The sequence below is a fragment of the Delphinus delphis genome, chromosome 20, assembly GCF_949987515.2.
Source record: "Delphinus delphis chromosome 20, mDelDel1.2, whole genome shotgun sequence".
Classification (NCBI taxonomy): Eukaryota; Metazoa; Chordata; class Mammalia; order Artiodactyla; family Delphinidae; genus Delphinus; species Delphinus delphis.
In genome coordinates this window covers 4,552,874-4,575,334 of record NC_082702.1, presented here as the reverse complement: position 1 = coordinate 4,575,334, position 22,461 = coordinate 4,552,874, and the positions used below count along the sequence as shown (strand labels likewise).

The 22,461-nt window shown below is 42.6% G+C and overlaps 1 protein-coding gene across 1 annotated transcript; it reads left to right on the top strand.

Annotated features, from left to right (window-relative positions):
- Positions 1-8,782: 8,782 nt before the first annotated feature.
- Positions 8,783-22,240, top strand: ZNF331 (zinc finger protein 331). Its single transcript, XM_059999200.2, is given in 6 exon segments — positions 8,783-8,849; positions 9,887-9,952; positions 12,410-12,494; positions 14,244-14,394; positions 17,214-18,484; positions 18,487-22,240. Coding segments are annotated over 4 exon segments (1,563 nt in total). The 5' UTR covers positions 8,783-8,849; positions 9,887-9,952; positions 12,410-12,485; the 3' UTR covers positions 18,619-22,240.
- Positions 22,241-22,461: the final 221 nt, after the last annotated feature.

Genomic DNA, 22,461 nt, shown 5'->3' with positions numbered 1-22,461 from the left:
AAATCTATTTTTGGAAGATATCCTTTGTATTTTTAAAATACACTATGATGCAAACGTGTACAATGATATAAAATAAATTAGAGCTATTGGTTCTGAATCTTTTATTGCTTTACAGATCTTTATAATTTGTGCTGAGCTATATTTATGAATATTGACACAGTTGAACATATATTAGTAATACTATCCTCGGAAACTTTTTGGAGAACACAAAGAAATGATAAAGAAGAGTATGTCTGTAACGTGAGCATGGAGCATAATGGAAACTATCCAAACCCAGTCCTGACTGATGAAAACCTCCACTTACAAAACTCAATATCTCTACTAAACACAGTTGAGTGCTCATATTTCAAAGCAAACTAGAAGCAAAGAGAAACTAAGAAGAAACGGAGTTGCCACATTAACTGGGACATCCCTCACTAAATCTTTCCAAGACCTTTATTAAAGAAAAAAGGGGGAAAATAGGAACTTCATAGTGCAGGAACCTGGCAGAAAACACCTGAATCAGTGATCAGGTATAATTGGGATAAATTGGTTTCAGGTGACTGAAACACTCAGGAGGACACATTGTCACTGCTTGGGTATTTTTGGCAAAAATAAGGAAATCTGAAACTATCTTGAAAAAAATGTCAGTTTTATGCAAATTTCAATCCATAAATACCTCCCTTGTTCTGTATTCATAATAGTGCATTTAAGTAGTAAGTCTTTGTTACCAAAGTAGAGAACAGTCTATAATTTTTTTCAGAACTTTGTAAGGAATTTTGGACCACTAAGATCATCCTGTTTATACGTGCATTTTCTTAATCCTTTTCTAAAGAGATGATGGTGCATCCAGATGTAAGGTAACCACTCCACTTTCCCCAAATTCAGTAAGATACCAACACCCGACCCCATCCCAATGGGAATCTTGCATACTAATGCCTTCCCATGTTCATCTCTCACAAAGGAAATATTTTCAATACTTGAAATTCATTAAATCATATTGAGACTTCTTCATGCTCTACAGGGAGCTTGGATGCAAACAATAGAGAGAAGGCTCTGGGACATAAGGAAGAAGTAGTCTAAAGACATGATCTTGACTATCATAAGAATAAATGGTTAAAAATAAGTAGTTGAGGGGCTTCCCTGGTGGCGCAGTGGTTGAGAGTCCGCCTGCCGATGCGGTGGACACGGGTTCGTGCCCCGGTCCGGGAAGATCCCACTTGCCGCGGAGCGGCTGGGCCCGTGAGCCATGGCCGCTGAGCCTGCGCGTCTGGAGCCTGTGCTCCGCAACGGGAGAAGCCACAACAGTGAGAGGCCCGCGTACCGCAAAAAAAAAAAAAAAAAGTAGTTGAAAACAACCTCGCTAGGCAAGAACACCAAAAGTAGATAATTAACGGTTTGCAGGTTCTCGATCCATGACATTTCAGGAGGAAAAGCAAACCCAGCCTCTGACCCAGGACAGGACACTTACCTGAGAAGTTGCCATTCCTCCTCTTCTTCCTCCTGCACTGGGTCCTTTTCTCATCAATATTATGTTGAGGAATCACACCAGCATCTTGAGAATATGCCTTCAACGGCGTCAGCACAGCTCCTTCACCTGCTCCCAGCACAGCCACAGGCAGAAGGACCTTGAAATGCTGAAAAAGCCAACCTCTCCTGTCCTTCATCTCAGGAGAGATTCAGGAACAATCAGCTCCTACATGGAGACCAATCTATGAGTTTTTCTTTGTTGTCTACACTTCTTCTCTCTTCATATAAATGTCCCAAAATTCTGCTAACACGGGGTATGTGGGCTTCACCGACTAGCCCCTTGAAAGCCGACGCAGAGCAAAACTTACTGCCTCTCCTTGGACTAAAGCTTGCTCTGAACTCCCACAAATATACCCAGAAGCCCACGTACTTAACCCTGGCCTCACCTTAGAATCACCTGGAGCACTTAATTAAAATAACACTGATGATCCCACAGGACTAATAGATGGACGCTGTGGGGAGGGCACAGGTGATGTTATTTCTTAATACTGGTCATCTGATCCTAATGGGAAACCAGATGGGAACCACTTAGCTAAACATTTTTTTCTGAACCTTGAAAATGAATAGAAATCTCTTTGGGATCAGGACCCCATTCTAAGAAGTTGTGAATCTGCAAGTTTGAGGTGGTGCCCATGAAATGACACCTTTAACAAGTTTCCTGTTGGTAATGATGTCCCTCCCCCAAGACCCATTTTCAGTAGCACTGACCTAGAGATATCACACAACACACCTGAGACCTCTGAGTAGTGTGAGGATTTGGGGCGGGAACTTCTAGAAGCACAAGGTCTGTCAGCCTGATTCTCTGAGAAGGTTTGAACATTGTAAGTTTGCTTAAATAGTCCCAATAAACCTTGATTGGTAAGCAGGACTCCCAATTTTGCTAAGTTTCATGAGCTACTCTCACTGGCAGACATAACACTTTTTCATAGAGACGTTGAGATCAAGCCATCTGAATTGCCAACAAACAGATCACGTATATGGTGAAAACTTGGGATGTGAAAGGACGGAGGTACTCAGGCTACATCCTATTCTATCACGCCCACTGCTGGCAGACAGTGAGGGAGTTGGTCTCACTAACACTCCTCTACCTGCACTTCTCCGTAATGAGGATACGCCCTCTAAAATTCATAAATCAGGGAAATACATCATGGTACACATCAATGCCTGCTATAAATTCTGAAGCAGCAAAAAATAACAGGATGTTGAATTCATCTAAAAAGTCTGTCTGCTTTGTTATGGTAGCTTCCTCCCCTGGCGTGAACCCTTTCCGAAAACAATAAGTTGAATGTATTTTGGGTTTTCTTTTTTTTTTCCTAAGTGGTCACCAGGGATTTTAACATCTGAAAATGTCAGATGCTCTAGCAATATTACAATGACCAAGTGTGTACAAGGATTCAAAGGGCTAGTTATGGGAGGCTACCAGGAAGGGCTGCCTAAGGGAACAGGGAGATTTCATTTTCCTTGGGCTCTTCACCCTGAGATCTCTGTTGCCTATTTCTCTTTGTAGCTACCACCATCTAGAGAGTGACCAGGATAAGAGGCTTCACTCTATCTGCCCATGAGTGCAACCATGCTTAACCGCACAGTCTTTGGTGCTTCCAGACTCCCCTGTTCCTAGTATCCCCTCCCTTCATGACATAGCATAAAATAGGATGGTGACATGTATAACTGTATAAAACAAGCTAAAATATTTCCGTTTCCCCCTACTCATAATTCCAATGAATAGATGTAGCTTTTTGATGAATACATCTGAAGTCGGTATATAAGTATAGTGAGGTATCAGAGTACACCAAGAAGACAGTAACTACACACAAATACCAGCAAGATGCATTTCTGTTTAGTTTCAAGCACTCTATTGGCTAATTGCAGCTCAGCCAATAAACTTGCAATATTTTTGAATCACCCAAAACTCTACATCAATGTTGGTAACTCATTGATCTTTACTCCTTCCACCAGTAAGAAAACAAACAAAAATTGAGGACATTTAGGCTGCTTGTTTCATCCTTACATTTTATAATCAGCTGTATTAACATACAGAACAATAGGAGGCACATATTTCTGCCTCACACACTATTTGGACTAGAGAATTTGCTACTTTTTACTGGGACTATTCTCCTAGTCCTCAGCTCTAGGAAGAGGCTTTATTCACTGTGTTTAAGGAAGTCACGTCTCTAGCTCCCCACCTCCGCCATAAACCTCCAGAGGGCATAATTGTGTCTTCTATCCCCCACAGTCTGTGTGTCCATAAATATTCTTCACGTTGAACTGAACAAGGTGTGAGCACACAGGAAGTGCCCTGGTGGCTATTGGAAGGGGAGTCTTCCACTGGTTCATTTAAAGGGGAAATATTACCTATTGCTGCAGGTGATAATTAGGGTTTACTAGAGTGAAGAGAAAAAGAGAAGAAACATTATCCCCTCTAATTTGCATTTTTTTTTCATCTTGGAGAAAATGGAAAAAAAGAAAGTCATGTCTCTTTGGGTATCCCATTATCACCAAAGAAAAGAAATTTGGAGAATCTGGAAAGAAATTTGAGGTGTCTTTGATTTTACCATATTTGCAAAGACAACATGTTAGCCTGATAATTTCATGGGTTTGGGCAAAAATAAATAAAATTTAAATGCCTTAATATGATACAAAATACTTTATCTTTCATGACATAACAGGCAGCTAGAGTTTCATGATTATCTATGTTCACCTTGTCCACCCCGAATTCCACAGGGTGATGCAAAGAGATCCAGGTGGATGCTGTGCATGGGAGAGGTTTGGATCACAGCTGAGGATTCCTTAGTTCAAGATACCCCAATCTCTTAAAATGAGTTGCAAGCAATCCTGCCCAATATTTGATCAGAGGGAGTCATTATCTTTATTATATTAGTTAGGCAATTATTCTGCCCTGTGCCCCAGTGAGAGACACTGCTTACATCTTCCAATTCAGTGTGGTAAAAAATTCTTGAACAGAGAATGTAAGCAGACATTGTTTCTGTCAAGGACCTGAAACTTACTACAGATGAGGAAAAGCAAAGCCTGTCATTATCCCTCTGGACAGAGTGTTTAATCCAAGTAGTCTAGTGCCTTTGCTTCTTTTTTAATATGTATATATAAAATAGTAGACACTTGATTCTGCAAAGATTTATGTGCTAGGGAGCCCCTGTTGCTTTGAACCAAGGACATAATGAATGTAACTTTCCTTACCTGTGTATCTAATAACATGAGACCTACCTGTTACAGGTGACCAGTTGGCCATATGTACTAACAGAGGTACATAAAAGAAAGAACAGCAAATTACTAAATGTCCCAGAAGGTGACAAAAACCATACTTCTTGACAAGTTTATTTAATCCAGTGTGGTAGAAAAGGCACAGCTCAATAAATGTATCATTTAAATTTAGAAAAAAAGAAAAGAAAATCAATAAGGCAGCAATGGCCTTAAATGACACAATATACCAGTTGGACTTAGTAGATACATTACAGGACATTACATCCAAAAACAGCAGAATATACATTATTTTCAAGTATATATGAAACATTCTCCAGAACAGATCACATGTTAAGCCACAGAAAATATAGGTCAATATCTGTAATGAATATAGATGCAAAAATCCTCAACAAAATATTAGCAAACTGGAATCCAACAATATATTGAAAGGATCATACACCATAACCCAGTTGAATTTCTTCCAGGGTCACGAGGATGGTTCAACTGTCACTATTTGCAGATGACATGATACTTTATATAGAAAACCCTAAAGTCTCTACCCACAACTATTAGAACTAATAAATGAATTCAGCAAGTTGCAGGAGACAAGATTAATATACAGAAATCTATTGCTTTTCTATACACTAATAATGAACTATCAGAAAGCTAAAGTAAAAAAAAATCCCATTTAAAATCACAACAAAAAGAATAAAATATCTAGGAATAAACTTATCCAAGGAAGTGAAAGACCTATATTCTAAAAACTATAAAACACTAGTGAAGGAAATTGAAAATGATACAAAGAAGTGGAAAGATATCCAGTATTCATGGATTGGAAGAATAGTGTAAAAATAGCCATACAACCTAAAGCAATCTACAAATTTAAGGCAATTTCTTTTTTTTTTAAATAAATTTATTTACTTATTTTATTTATTTTTGGCTGTGCTGGGTCTTCGTTGCTGCCCACCAGTTTTCTCTAGTTGCAGAGAGCGGGGGCTACTCTTTGTTGCGGTGGGCATGCTTCTCATTGTGGTGGCTTCTCTTCTTCTGGAGCACAGGCTCTAGGCCTGCAGGCTTCAGGAGTTGTGGCACATGGGCTCAGTAGTTGTGGCTCGTGGGCTCTAGAGCGCAGGCTCAGTAGTTGTGGCACATGGGCTTAGTTGCTCCACGGCATGTGGGATCTTCCCGGACCAGGGCTTGAACCCGTGTCTCCTGCATTGGCAGGCAGATTCTTAACCACTGCGCCACCAGAGAAGTCCTTAAGGCAATTTCTATCAAAATACCCATTACATTTTTCACAGAACTAGAACAAATAAGACTAAAATTTATGTGGAACCACAAAAGACCCTGAACAGCCAAAGCAATTCTGAGAAAATCGAACAAAGCTGGAGGTATCACACTACCTGACTTCAGACTATACTACAAAGCTGCAGTAATCAAAACAGTATGGTAGGGACTTCCCTACCATACAAACAAACGAGACCTAATTAAACTTAAAAGCTTTGCATAGCAAAGGAAAACATCAACAGAATGAAAAGACAACCTACTGAATGGGACAAAATATTTGCAAATGATATGTCTGAAAAGGGGTTAATATCCAAAATATATTAACAGCTCATACAACTCAATATCAAAAACAACAAGAACTCAATTAAAAAATGGGCAGAAGACCTGAATAGACATTTTTCCAAAGAAGACCTACAGATGGCCAAAAGGCATATGAAAAGATGCTCAACATTGCCAATCATCAGGGAAATGCAAATCAAAACTACAGTGAGATATCACCTTACACCTGTCAGAATGGCTACGGTCAAAAAGACCACAAATAACAAATGTTGCCAAGGTATGGAGAACAGGGAACTCTAGTACACTGCTGATGTGAATGTAAACTGGTGCATGTAGCCATCATGGAAAACAGTATGGAAGTTCCCCAGAAAACTAAAAATAGAACTACCCTATGATCCAGCAATTCCACTCCTGGGTATATATCTAAGAAAATAAAAACACTAATTAAAAAAGATACATGCACCCCAATATTCATAGCAGCATGATTTACAACAGCCAAGATATGGAAGCAACTCTATGTGTCTATCCATGGATAAATGGATAAACAAGATGTGGTTTATATATTCAATGGAATATTACTCAGCCATAAAAAAGATGAAATTTTAGCTATTTGCAACAACATGGATAGACCTGGAGGGATTATGCTTAACGAAATAAGTCAAACAGAGAAAGACAAACACTGTACGCTGTCACTTACATGTGGAATCTAAATAAGAAAACAAATGAATAAATATAACAAAATGGAAATAAGACACATACAGAAAGAACAAACTAGCGGTTATCAGTGGGAGGAGTACTGCGGCAGGGGCAAGATAAGGGTTGTGGATTAAGAGGTACACACTACCATGTTTAAAACAAATAAGATACAAAGATATATTGTACAGCACAGGGAATATAGCCAATATTTTAATAACTTTAAATGGAGTATAATCTATAAAAATATTATATCACTATGTTGTACATCTGAAATTAATATAATATGTAAATCAACTAGAATAAAAAATAAAGAAAAGATTAGAATACTCTAGGGAAATGCCATCCCTACACAAAAATGCATAAACAATTGAGAGTATTGGTTTATGTTAAATGCCTCTGTGTTTCACTTGGTCCCATTAGAAGATCAATAAAACCTGTTTGAAAAACAACAAAAACAATTTATGGGAGGCAGGCAAATCCCCAGCATAGAAACTGAGCTCTTTCATAGTAGAGGTGTTAGTAAGATGGGATGAGATCTTAGCACAAAATTCGTAGGCACCTTAGAAAGTAAATATGACTATTACTGACTCACAGCAAATAGACCTAAATTAAACTAATACATAAACAGTATAAAACAGCATGATATACAAAAAGAGAACACTTACTGAAAGATTTCTTGGCCTTCCTTATTGCAAGCAATGCCTGTATCATAATTGATGGAAACCAGGTATGTCAGCCTAAAATATGCCTCTTTGACATAAAAATTATTTTGAGCTGAAGGCAATTAAGAAGCGGTAGTGAGCTGTGACGGGGCGAGAGAGAGTCATGGACATATACACACTAATAAACGTAGTAAGGTAGATAGCTAGTGGGAAGCAGCCGCATGGCACAGGGATATTGGCTCGGTGCTTTGTGACAGCCTGGAGGGGTGGGATAGGGAGGGTGGGAGGGAGACGCAAGAGGGAAGAGATATGGGAACATATGTATATGTATAACTGATTCACTTTGTTATAAAGCAGAAACTAACACACCATTGTAAAGCAATTATACCCCAATAAAGATGTTAAAAAAAAAAAAAAAAGAAGCGGTAAACATACAGAAAGATCTCCCTTCTCTGTCCAAAGGCAGGAACTAAATTCTTCTTTTAATGGAGATAGACTCTTACCAGTCCACAGATGGCACCAGAGGAATCTGCAAACAAACCTCATTAAATGAAGATAAGGATTACCGGGCCCTAATTGGACTATCACTAGCCCATTGCACTGTCAGTACTTCACAAAATTATCCTTTCTTTGTCTAAAAGGTATAAAAGCTTCCTGCTCTGGTTACTTCTTCAGGGCTTCATTCTCTTCTGAAAGCTCTCATGTACATGTAGAAATTTAATAAAATTTGCATGCTTTTCTCCCCTTAAAATAATAATAATAATAATAATTTTAAAAAGAAAAGAAATCTGAACGGCTGGTAGGTCTCCCAGCATTTACAAATTCTGCGACTCTGAAATACGCTCCCTCCCAAGTCACAGCTCCTCTAGAGGCAGGGCGAGATGCCTTCCGAAGGCCTGTGTATTACCCAAGGTGCGAACTACATTTCCCAGAAGTCTCTGAGGCACAGCTCTATTAGTGCCGTTGTGTTGTGGAGTTGCATGCTGGGAAAGAGAGGCCGTGCGTTTTCAGCTCCGCGGATTCCCGGGTTTATGGACTACGTTTCCCAGAGGGCTCTGGGGCACAGCCCCATTAGCAGCTCGGGGAGTTGCATGCTGGGAGATGCGCTTTCTGCCAGAAGGATTTTTATTGAAGCTTTGGTTTGCCGGTGACCCTGTCCGGAGGTAACCTCAACGCCGGCGCTCCCTCCCGACGCCGTCGGTTGTTGGGCCCCAAGCGGTGAGTAATTAGCATCCCATGAGGAAAACAGAGCGGAATACGGCGAGCGATGGCGATGAGGGAGAAGGAGAAGAGGCCCGAAACGGAACCTCGGCCTCTGGCTTCGGGAGCGCTGCGGAGGAAGTGCGAGCGTGTGCGTGTGTGTATGTCTGTGTGTGTGATCAGGGGCTCGGCCATGTCTGCAGACTGAGATGTGCGCGTGGGCGTCGGTGAGGGAGACAGGCCTGGTCCCTGTGTTTGTGACGCACTTGCGCGTGAGTGTGTGTAGCGGGGGGACGAGACGCGGCCCCTCCCGGTTTGTGTGAGTCCTGTGCGTGTGAGCATCTGTAGCGGTGACGCGGTCGGGCTGTGACTCCTCCACTGTGCTCTGTGTGAGTTACATGCGTGTGGGCTCTGCGGGGGTGGCGGGGCCCAGATGTGTCCCCGAGGCTATGAGATGTGCCGTTGCATTTCTGTGGGGTTGGCGCAGCCGTGTACCATGTCTCTGGCGTGGGCGTCAGCCAGTGTGACAGAGCCTAGGTGTATGTGATTGTTCAGCTGTGACAGGTGCAGGACTGTTCTTGGGTGTGTGGCCCCGGATTGAGTGTGTAGCTCTGATGTCTCTGCTGCTTCCTCTCCCTTCACGTTCCAACCATGCGGGTACTTGTTTGGGCACAGTGGCCCGAAAGGAAAGTCAGAGCCTGAATGCTGTAGTGAAAATGACAAGAATGGCACAGACATGGTTATGAGATGGCAGCTTTGGAGCTAGAGGTGCTCTCCATCTAAAATTCAGGCTGCCTGAATGACGGAATGGAAGGGCCTCCGGAATAAGATTCTTTTTTGGAAAGGAGAGGTCCCTGACCTAGGAGGTGGGGGTACCCCAATTCCTAGAGTCTAGTTTCCACGAATCTCTGAAATACTCAGATGTGGGTGCCCTCTTATTTCTGATCGGTTTTAGATAAGACATGGGAGCAGGTGTGGCCTCAGAGGGCATTTTCGGATGTAGTCTGTGCTCCAGAAAAGTCCTAATGTCTCATTCTGACCTCTCTTTCCTCCAGGCCAGCTGTCCTCCAGAAAAAGCATCCCAAGGAGAAAGAATCATCCTCACAGATCTTGAAATCAAGGTTCAGATGAGTTACCTTCTTGTTCAGTAAATGATTTGTGTTTATAGCACTTAAGAATATTTGCTTTCCTTGCCCCGAAATGTCCTTTTTAATAGTGACTTGACCCAGTAATTTCTTCCCAAGAGGTGTGACAAGAGTCGTGAATGTGTATTCCCCATTGACCAACCGTCTCAATGGTACTCATATATTCAATAAGCAAATTGTCCACATCCTCCTGTGTGGTCTTCCAAGACTCCGCTAGGATCGAGGAATACTACTGGGAGGTTACTGTTAGCACGTTTAGTGTGTGATTTGCTAAGGAGGATATTAAATTTTTAGGTGGAATCAAAGGCTAGATATCTTGGTCTTTTCCACAGGGCTGACTTTCAGAGCCCAGTGAGAAAAGAGAAGGTTTGATTGTTTTAGTCAGTTAATGACAAAGTTACCAGCTTTGTGAGGCTTTTTTTCTTTTTTTTTTTTTTGCGGTACGCGGGCCTCTCACTGTTGTGGCCTCTCCCGTTGCAGAGCACAGGCTCCGGACGCGCAGGCCCAGCGGCCACTCCGCGGCACGCGGGATCCTCCCGGACCGGGGCACGAACCCGCGTCCCCTGCATCGGCAGGCGGACTCCCAACCACTGCACCACCAGGGAAGCCCCCTGCGAGGCTTTTAAGGGTGGGGTTTGAGCAAAGGTCTTTGTCATCAAAGGCAAGGATTTTTTTTTTTTTTCAGTAATCAATAAATAGAAATTTGTTGTATTAGCCAGGTCTTATTTGAGGTCTGACAGTGTCCATATGTTTCGGTTATATCTTTGTATGAACTGTGAGAAGCAGTATGGTTTGATGCTGATTACAAGTTTTGGATCCAGAGCAGGGTTTGGCAAACTTTTTCTCTAAAGGGTCACATATTAAATATTTCATGCTTTGTGGGCTACGTGTGGTTACATATTGTTCTTCTTTCATAGATTTTATTTTTTAGAATGGTCTTAGATTTAAAGAAAAATTGCAAAGATAATACAGAGAATTCCCAGGTACCCTGCACCCAGTTTCTTCTATTATTAACAACTCAGTTCTGAACCATTATCATTAACTGATGTCTTTGCTTTATTCAGATTTCCTTACTTTTTACATAATGGTTTTCATCTGTTCCAGGATCCCGTCCAGGATACCACATTACATTTCGTTGTCATGTTTCGTTAAGGTCTTCTTGGCTGTGCCCATTTCTGACTTCCATTGTTTCTGACGACTGTGACATTTTTAAGTGGTACTGGTCAGGTATTTTGTAGGATGACCCTCTATTGGAATGCGATGTTTTCCTCATGATTAGACTGGGTTTATGGGTTTGGGGGTGGAAGATCACAGCAGTAAATTACCACTTTCATCACATCATAGCAAGAAGACATACTATCAACAAGATTTGTGATTGGTGAGGTTGAACTTGATCATCTGGCTTAGGTAGTGTTTGTCAGTTTCCTCCACTGTAAAGTTATTCCTTTTTTTCAAAGACTGTGTCCCCCTGAGTGACAACTGCATATTTCAAAACCCCAAGTACTAGACCCTTGTCACTCTGACTCTGCTTCTGTCCTCACATCTTTCTCTCCTCTTTCATCCCCCTTACTCACTTTTGAAGACCCTCGTGATTACACGGGGCCCACCTGGCATAATTCAGGATAATCTCCCTATTTTAAGGTCAGATGATTCAGGACTTTAAGTCCCTTTGCAACCTAACTCCCTTTTGCTGTGTAATGTAACATATTCACAGGTTCCAGGATTAGGACGTAGACATCTTTGGGAGACTGTTCTTTTGCCTACCACAGACCTGTCTATTCAAAGTTCACTTAATGGCTGCAACATACCTGCCCCCTCATAACTGTAGTCCTTTTCTTTGTTAATTTTTTTAAAAAATTTGGGACTATCTTAAGGTATATTTCTTTTTTTTTTTTTTTTTTTTTTTTTTTTTTTGCGGTACACGGGCCTCTCACTGTTGTGGCCTCTCCCGTTGCGGAGCACAGGCTCCGGACGCGCAGGCTCAGCGGCCATGGCTCACGGGCCCAGCCACTCTGTGGCATGTGGGATCTTCCCAGACCGGGGCACGAACTCGCGTCCCCTGCATCAGCAGGCGGACTCTCAACCACTGCGCCACCAGGGAAGCCCCAAAGCCAAATTCTTAATCCATATTCCCCCATCAGGGAGCCGGCCAGGAATCCTCCCACTGAAATTTCTGGATCTGACTTCAAGACAAAAAATAAAAGTTCCTCTGTCCTGTCTGTGCAGCTGGCTTTCCTGGGGTTTCAGGGAAAACTTGTTTTGTTTTTTTCCAGAATCCTTTTAATCTTCAGATGTGCTGTGTTTATGTGGGGGGCCTTGGGGGGGAAGAAGATGAGCATTCTTTGGAAGAAAAGATGGAGGAGTGAAAAGGTTGTATTAAGTCATTTGGGGACCAAGGTGCACTTATTTTAATGCCTCTTTTTCCTTGTCTAGATCTGGCTTCTCTGGATTTTGTGTCTTCAGTAAAGGAGACCCCAAGAGGACCGATCAGGTCTTGAATTCTAAAACCATGGCCCACGTAAGTATGTTTTTCTCTTTCCTTCTTGAATTGTGATATTTAGGTCCTGTGGATACTTCTTTGAAGTATCATGAAGGCTCCTGCCCAAGTGAGTCCCATCCAAGTACCTACTTCCCAGCTCTCCCTGTTCCAGTGAATAATAACGCCACATAGCCTATTGCCCGCCTCTGTGACTAATGCTCACTTAACCCTTGAGCTAGTTACTCAGTGTCTCTTATGTACTCACTTTTTTGTCAAGAGTAATTGGAACAGTGGAAGCAGAAACTACCTTTGGAGAAATAGTTGAGTCCAGTCTACGATTTGATGAGTTGGAGACATTGGTCCCATTTGACCACACGAGAAAACTAGAATTCCTCACTCATCTCCACTGATCTTTTTCCCAGGCAGATAAGAGGGAACATTCATATTCTTTGGTCTCAGTCTTAGTGTGTAGTGAAAGCTCACACTTTACGAAGCTTTTAGAATTGCGTAGAGCTGTGGACTCAGAGATCATGTTCCTGCCAGGGGACCCGGGAGATAAATTTTGTTTTGCACAGACCTGTCTGTATGCTCCTGAATCATTTGATACCAGTTTCCTCTAAATCAGGAACAAAGAAAAGGCAAGGCTAGCGGATGGTAACAGGTAAGAAGGTCATTTCATACAAGAGTAATGATCATATACTCCTGGAATTGGGGAAACTTTAGACATTTTGCTCAACCTAAGTGTGTAACTATCATAATTAAATCTAATCCTTCTCTATGATGGAATAAAAAAATGCTTTTGTCATTACAAAGGTGGACTGCTTAAAAGATAACCTGGCAAAATGATGAACCTGAGACTTGAAAACATTCAAACATGCAAACCCGATTTTCTAAGATAAAAGATCTTATATTACATTTGGGAAGTAAACCCCAGACATTTTTTTTCTTTCTCCTTAAGGAGAAAAGGATGCTGTAAGAATCCATGCTTGCTGAAAATTCGTGAGACAGGCCCGTTAGCAGGCTCTGTGCTTATGCAACAGAGGAAAACTGGAATTGGCTTGTCCATTTCCTGACAGGTTGGCATGATTAAGAATTCCCCAGGGGCTTCCCTGGTGGCGCAGTGGTTAAGAATCCGCCTGCCAAGGCAGGGGACACGGGTTCGAGCCCTGGTCCGGGAAGATCCCACATGCTGTGGAGCAACGAAGCCCGTGCGCCACAACTACTGAGCCCGTGCTCTGCAACGAGAAGCCACTGCAATGAGAAGCCCGCGCACCGCAACGAAGAGTAGCCCCCGCTCGCCGCAACCAGAGGAGAGCCTGCGCACAGCAACAAAGACCCAACACAGCCAAGAATAAAATAAATAAAGGGCTTCCCTGGTGGCGCAGTGGTTGAGAGTCCGCCTGCCGATGCAGGGGACACGGGTTCGTGGCCCGGTCCAGGAAGATCCCACGTGCTGTGGAGCAGCTGGGCCCGTGAGCCATGGCCGCTGAGCCTGTGCGTCCGGAGCCTGTACTCCGCAACGGGAGAGGCCACAACAGTGAGAGGCAGGTGTACTGCAAAAAATAATAATAATATAATAAAATATATAAAAAATTTTTTAAAAAAAGAATTCCCCAGGGTGTAGGTGGTTTCCCCTGCAGCAGGAGGGGCTTCAGCCACCGTCGTGTCCTCACTGACCCCTCCCCATATCACAGGCTTTTAATCTACTTGCTGTATCCACCCCTGCACAGAGCGGAGCCCTTCCTCCCCCCTCCTCCATCTGGAAACTCTGTGCTTTCGTTTCATCAGAGACGTGTGGGTTTGCGTTTCCAGGGTTTGGTGACATTCTCCGATGTAGCCATAGACTTCTCTCAGGAGGAGTGGGCATGTCTGGACTCTACGCAGAGAGACCTGTACTGGGACGTGATGTTGGAGAACTACAGTAACTTGGTCTCGCTGGGTAAGTTGCCTGCCTCAGATAATCTGGACTCTGCTCCCTGCACAGTCAGCTCTCTCCTTTCAGGACCACCTTTCAAGATACTAGTTGAATTTCTTTCTTCCTGCACCCAAGGGATGTTTTGAGCTTTGTGCAGTTGGAAATGGGCGTTACGCATGCACCTTCACCTCCTCATCCATCAGTGATCTTCCCATCTCTGTCTGGCCCCTCCTGTAATTACCTCTCTTCCTTACTGGCCAAAGGACTGATTAGAGTTATTTATTAGAATAAACGTATTTATTTTATTTCATGACCATCTTCAAAGAAACCAGGCTTCATGCTGTGAGCCTATGTTTACACCCAAATTGCTGTCGATGGTACTTTGGGGACCCACCTTTAGGGGAAATGGCTCTACACAGTGACTTGATTTTCTCTGGCAAACCAGACTCTGTGTTTGAGGTAGAGGTGGGATGAATGAACAGAATCTGTAAAACCACACTGAGCATATTGCATTCCCTACACATTGTACCCGAAGTGAGGTCGAAAGTTATAATCTATGAATTCTGAGTTAAATATTGGATGATAAATATGTAAGGAAATTTCTTGTTTTTCTATTAGCAAAATAACGGCCATAATATTAATGGCTAATAAATACTGTGCTTGCTCTGCGCCAGAAAACATTCTGAGCCTGGTGTGTATGTATATGTACAAATACGTTTCATTCCGTTCTCACAAGTTCATGAGCTAGGAAATTATTACGTCTAATTCGTAGATGAGCATACTAGGGCACAAAGTGACTTAATCAAGGAAGCAGAAGCAAACCTGGAACCTAAGAATTCTGGCCCCAGAATCTGTACTCTCAACTGCCCGGTTCTGCTTGCCTCCAGAAGTTTAAATAAAGACCTTTTCGGGAATTCCCAGTGGTTAGGACTCGGCACTGTCACTGCTGTGGGCCTGGGTTCAATTCCTGGTCGGGGACCTAAGATCCTGCAAGCCTCGACACAAGACCAAAAAATAAACATAAAAATAAATAAATTTTTTTAACTGTTTTAAAAAATGAAGTAAATGTAAAATAGAATAGAATAAAATAGCCCTTTTCCCTACCCATCTGGTTTCCTGTTTGTCCTCCAGGCCGTTCTCTTTTCCCGAAGTCAGTTTTAGGTTGTTACACAAATTTGACTAAAGTGCAATCAAAAAACCTTAAGCCAACAGTTTTCTCCCAAGTTCACATCATGTGGCATTTCTGTTTTTGAAAGCAAGACATCTCATTTCTAAACCAGACACAATTGTCTTATGGAAGCAAGGGAGAGAGCTTCGATAGTTGAGGAGAAAAGACACTAAAGTGGTGCAGAGGAGAGCGACAGCCAGCCCGGCTCGGGAAAGCCATCATTACCACAAGCGGCCCAGCTGGGCAGGGGGCAGCTGCACCCCTGAGGTGTTTGCAGAGCTCCCTACAAAGGTCTCAGGCCCAAGGCCTCTGAGGAAGAAGTCACCACCTTGAACTTTATCTTCACCCCATTCCCGTCTCAATTTGTTTTCCTTCTCATGTTTCACCCCTACTGAGTAGCAAGGGCGTAGAAAACAGGACCCTGTGCCATTCAGTTTCCAAAAGTCGGTTGTTATCCTAGCTTCATGTGCTTTTTTCCTTTGTATCTGTTTTTTGGTGATACTGCTTCCTGGGTTCTCTGTTCTTCCATCACGAAGCAATATCTGCTTATGTCTCTTTTGATGCTGTGTTAGCAGTCACTGACACTCAGTACCTAGATTCAGTATTTCATTGGGGGTGCAAAATGGTGGTATTCTATCATTGCCTCTTCATTTATTCACTATAAATAATTCTTTGAAGAGAAACTGACCCACCTGCTAATTGGTTGTGTAGTGGAACTGCTCATATTGGATAAGAAAGATGAAAACTTTGTTCTTTAAAGAAAAAAAACTATCAGTTTTTAATAACAAAGGGCTGGTTTCCTAGCATGCTCCAAAGTTGGCCATTTAACATGTTTTAGTATCTGAACGAACTCATGAATTTAAACATGTTTTACAGTCCCTTGAGTTAGCATCCTTTTTTTTTTTGGCGGTACGCGGGCCTCTCACTGCTGTGGCCTCTCCTGTTGCGGAGCGCAGGCTCCGGACGCGCAGACTCAGCAGCCATGGCTCACAGGCCCAGCCGCTCCGCGGCATGTGGGATCTTCCCGGACTGGGGCACGAACCCGTGTCCCCTGCATCGGCAGGCGGACTCTCAACCACTGCGCCACCAGGGAAGCCCCTAGCATCCTTATTAATGCTCAGATTTTTCTAAACATTTCCTCCTGTTTCATGATTTTTATTATTAAATTTAATTCTACACACATCTTTTGAATGTTGGATCTTTGTATCCAGAATTACTTTTAATGATATTACTTGTGTTTTTGTGTGTATACACAACTATCCAACTGTATCTTTTTATTTTCCTACAATAGTTCTAGATTTGATTTTCTTGGTTTTCCAGGTTTGTCATCACATCTATAAATTGTACTTTTTCATCTTCATTTTTGAGATTTGTCCCTCTAATTTTTTTTTTTGCTTAATTGTTTCAGCTGGTAGGAAACAGTAGCGCTGATAGTAAGTGCCTTTTTTGATTTTAGCAGGGATGTCTCCAGTGTTTCCTCATTAAGTATTGTGATGCTAGACGTGGAATCTAGATCTTAATAAGAGCCCTAGGTGATTCATATTTTTCCCACTGGAGGAGTTTTATTTCTGTTAGAGAAGGTTTTAGTTTATGATTAGGTTTGTTTTTGTTTTCTTAAAAAGAAACAAAATATGTTGGGGTTTTTGGGGGTTTTTGTTCGTTTTGTTTTTTTCAGATTTGGAATCACCATATGAGACCAAGAGTCTACCTACACAGAAGGGCACTTATGAGATAAATTTTTCCAAACAGAACTCAAATAGAAAAAGTAAATCCCTTGGCCTTGACTGGATGTGTGAAGGTGAGTTTGAAGGACCACAGGCCCCACAAGAGGGATATATCAATCAAATCAACTGTGGGAAAACGCCCACTTGCAGAGAAAATACCTCTGTCCGACCACATCAGAGACTTCATAACAGGGAAAATTCCTATGAATGTAAGGAATGTGGGAAGGCCTTTAGCCGAGGCTATCAACTTACTCAACATCAGAAAATTCACACTGGTGAGAAACCCTACGAATGTAAAGAATGTAAAAAGGCCTTCCGTTGGGGTAATCAACTTACTCAACATCAAAAAATTCACACTGGTGAGAAACCTTATGAATGTAAGGACTGCGGGAAGGCGTTTCGGTGGGGTTCAAGCCTCGTTATTCATAAGAGAATTCATACGGGTGAGAAGCCCTATGAATGTAAAGACTGTGGGAAGGCCTTCAGACGCGGTGATGAGCTCACTCAGCATCAGAGATTTCACACCGGTGAGAAAGACTATGAATGCAAAGACTGTGGGAAGACCTTTAGCCGTGTGTATAAACTAATTCAGCATAAGAGAATCCACAGTGGTGAAAAACCCTACGAATGTAAGGACTGTGGGAAAGCCTTCATTTGTGGTTCCAGCCTCGTTCAACATAAGAGAATTCACACCGGGGAGAAGCCCTATGAGTGCCAAGAATGTGGGAAGGCCTTTACTCGCGTCAATTATCTCACTCAGCATCAGAAAATTCACACTGGTGAGAAACCTCATGAGTGTAAGGAATGTGGGAAGGCCTTCCGCTGGGGTTCGAGTCTCGTGAAACACGAGAGAATTCATACGGGTGAGAAGCCATATAAATGTACAGAATGTGGGAAGGCCTTTAACTGTGGCTATCACCTTACTCAGCATGAGAGAATCCACACTGGTGAAACGCCTTACAAATGTAAGGAATGTGGAAAGGCCTTTATTTATGGGTCAAGCCTTGTCAAACATGAGCGAATTCATACAGGGGAGAAACCCTACGAGTGTAAAGAATGTGGGAAGGCCTTCAGTCACGGCCATCAACTTACACAGCATCAGAAAATTCATACTGGTGAGAAACCCTCTGAGTGTAAGGAATGTGGAAAGGCATGTAAACGTGTAGACCATCCTCCAGAACATCAGAGAATTCATGCTGTTGAGAAACCTTTTGGGTACAAAGAGCATACAGAGGCCTCTATTCAACATTCATTTCTTCCACGACAAGAGGAAAATCCATGATAAGACTTAACGCAAGAAAGCCTTCACTGGTCCCTCTTCTGCTTATAGAATATCAGAAGTCATATGAGAGGTGAATTTGGAGTATTGGAGAAATCACTTTTTCTTATCGATCACAACATACTCAGTTGTAGACTATTTTCTACTGGATAGGTTAGTTTCCTGAATGCATAGAAACCTTCCAATACCATTTCATCTCTGTCGTATTTCAGATTTGTTCTAAGGTAAAACTCTGCTAATGGAGCATATGTGGGAGAGCTTTTCTCGTGGTATATACTGCTACCTGTTTCCATCACCATCCCACCTCTTTACTCCCTGTGAGGCACTGAGAAAATTATCTATTACTCTCTGTGCATTATCTGTGAAATGGCGATAATCCCACCTACCTAATACTGCTGTTGTGGTGATTAAATGAGTTTGGTACATGTAAGCTCCTTGAACGTGTATCTGAAATGTTGTGTAAGCTCAATAAATATTAGCTGTTTTTGTTGTTCTCGTTACCATTAACATTGCTATTAGTGAATTTTTACAAGAAGACCCCCTGCGGGTTCAGTGAGCTGAGAAAAGACTATCAAGCTTCTAGAAGAAAATATGGGGAATTCCCTGGTGGTCCAGTGGTTAAGACTCCGCACTTCCACTGCAGGGGGGCACAGGTTTGACCGCTGGTTGGGGAACTGAGATCCCACAAGCCGTGCGGCATGGCCAAAAAAAAAAAAAAATAGAAAATTTAGGAGATTATTGTCACAGCATTGGGGTAGGCAGCATTTCTTAGTGTACAGAAGACATTACACAAAAAATTAAAAGTTATTATGTTCGACTTCATCAAAAGTACAAAGTTCTGATCATCAAATGACACCATGAAGGTGGTGAAAAAGCAAGAAGACTGGGAGAAGATATTTACATAAACCTGACAAAGGATTCACAAAGAAAGGATAAAAAGAATCCTTCAAGTCAATAATAAAACAACAAATCAATTAAAAGGTGGAGGGAGACTTACATAAGCACTTAAGATCACCAAATGGCAAATAAGTAAGTGCAGATGTGTTGAATGTCATCACTCAAGGATATGCAAAGTAAGATAATCACGTGATGTCACTAGACACGCACCAGAATGGCTGACGTTAAAATGGCTTATAAGCCAGTGTCTTTGTTCAAACATGGCCTGTTCAAGAAGGAACAGCGGCTTCCCTGGTGGCACAGTGGTTAAGAATCCTCCTGCCAATGCAGGGGACATGGGTTCGAGCCCTGGTCCGGGAAGATCCCACATGCAGCGGAGCAACTAAGCCTGTGAGTGACAACTACTGAAGCCCGCGTGCCACAACTACTGAAGTCTATGTGCCTAGAGCCCATGTTCTGCAACAAGAGAAGCCACCGCAATGAGAAGCCCACGCATCACAATCAAGAGTAGCCCCCGCTCATCGCAACTAGAGAAAGCCTGCGCGCAGCAACGGAGACCCAATGCAGCCAAAAATAAATAAATAATAAATAAATTTATAAAAAAGAAGGAACAGAATCAGCACTGGACCTCTCCAAATCCTGGAGTTGATACTCAAGGGAGGCAGGTGGATTTGCCCTGGGGAAGGGGCCAGGGCCCAGGATCAAGTCCTTGAGAGAGCTCAGGGAGCAGACTCTGGAGGGACCTGAGCTGTCTTAAGAGGGTCAGTCCTAGAGTGAAGAAAGTGGGTTGTCTTGGAGAAGGGACTTGAACCCATGGTGGGGAATCTAAGAGTATGGGTGGGAGAGGACTAGAGCCCATGGGAGTGAGTTTGAAAAGCTAGGGGTGGGGCTGATGGCCATGGGAGGGCCTGGTGCATTAGGAGGGAGGGGCTTGATCTCAGACAGGTCCTGGGAGGCTGGAGAAAAGGAGAGAGTCCAGGAGGGGAGCCTCTGAGAGCTGGAGAACTTGAATGCTATCCATGAATGTGGCCTGGGAGATCTAGGGTGGGTGCTACAGCCAGTGGGAGAACTGTGGCACAGGGGATGCCAGTGTGGTTAGAGCCCAGAGGAGTGCCTTATGAGGGCCGACAGAGGGTTCAGAATCAGGTTGACGTAGGCCTTATGTTTGGTTTATCTCAGGGTTGGGGTTACATTTCAATTCAAGTTACTCTGTCCTTGGGTTACGTATACCTTAGTGTTAGGGTTAGGTTAAGGATTTGGATTCTCGGCAGGGAGGGAATGAGGGAACATGGAACATATTTGGGGAGAGGGATGCCAGACATATACAGACCATTCCACCAACAACAGAACACATATAGAACATTCTCCAGGATAGACCCTATGTTAGGCCACAAAATAATCTCAACAAATTGAAAAGATTAAAAGCACAGATTGAAACCTGACCACAGTGTAATGAAACTAGAAATCAACAGAAGGAAAACAAGAATACTATATGGAAATTAAACCACACACTCTTAAGCAACAGATGGGTGAAAGAAGAAATCATAAGGGAAATTAGAAAATACATATAGGCGTGAAAATCCAAACAAACCACAACTTACAGGATGCAGTGAAAGGCACGCTCAGAAGACAGTTTATGGCAGGAAATGCCTACATTGAAAAAGAAGACAGACCTCAAATCAATAAACTAACTCTACATGGTAAGAAGCTAAAAAAAAAGAACAAACAAAACCAAAAGCAACACAAGGGAGAAAATAATAGGGATTAGAGTAAAGTGAAATAGAGAATTTTTTTAATGATACGAAGAATCAGCAGAACCAGAAGTTGGTTCTTTGAGAAGATGAACAAAATGAGCAAAGCTTTAGCTAGATTGACCAAGGGGGGAAAAAGCTATGCAAAGAGAAGTCAAAGGTCACTAGAGATGCTTCCAGTCTCTTCTAGGTATGTGTGGCTAAAGTGAAACGTCACAAAAGCAAAGCAACTTGAACGCACTGACATTGCAAATAAATAGAATAAACCTGTGTATTCGGTTACACCAGACCAGGGTTCGCCAGAGTTTTTCTGTTGAGGGCCAAACAATAAATATTTTAGGTTTTGCAGGCCACGTATGCTCTGGACCACATGTTCCTCTTTATTTTTATTATTTTTTTTTTTTTACAACCTTTTAAGAATAGAAACCACTCAGCCTCTAAACCAAACAGAATCAGGGCCACAGTCAAAAGATTTGAGCTATGGACCAGAGTTTACCTGACTGCTGCACTAAACCAATGGGTAAGCTGGGGCAAAGATTCTAGGTCAGCATTCTCCAGTTTGGTAACCAACAGCCACATACAACCTTGAGCACTTCAAGTGTGGCCAGGTGGTAAAGTAAGTGTAAAACACACACTGAGATTTGAAGACTGTTCAGAAGTAAAAAAGGTCAAATATCTCATTAGTGAGTTTTACATGATACGTTTAAATGATAACATTTTGGATATCCTGAACTGAATAAAGTAACTGTGTCTGTTTCTTTTTCCTTGTTTAATGTGATACCAGAAATACTTTAATTACTTGTGTGGATGTCGTATTTGTTTCTTCTGAAATTTGGCAACATTTTAAAGTGCATGTCTTTGACTCAACATTCCCACTTAAAAGAATATACTATTTTACAGCATTAATTAAAATTTTTCAGGGCCTCTCTCGCCTTCTGAGACGGCCCACACTCTGTGGAGTGTGTTTCTCTCTAAATAAATCCACTTCTTACCTATCACTGTGTCTCTCACTGAATTCTTTCTGTGATGAGACATCAAGAACCTGAACTTCATTAAGTCCTGAGACCAGGTGTGTGATCTCAATTTACAGACCTTGGGGGCTCCCCTGGTGGCGCAGTGGTTGAGAGTCCGCCTGCCGATGCAGGGGACGCGGGTTCATGCCCCGGTCTGGGAAGATCCCACATGCTGCGGAGCGGCTGGGCCCGTGAGCCATAGCCGCTGAGCCTGCGCGTCCGGAGCCTGTGCTCCGCAACGGGAGAGGCCACAACAGTG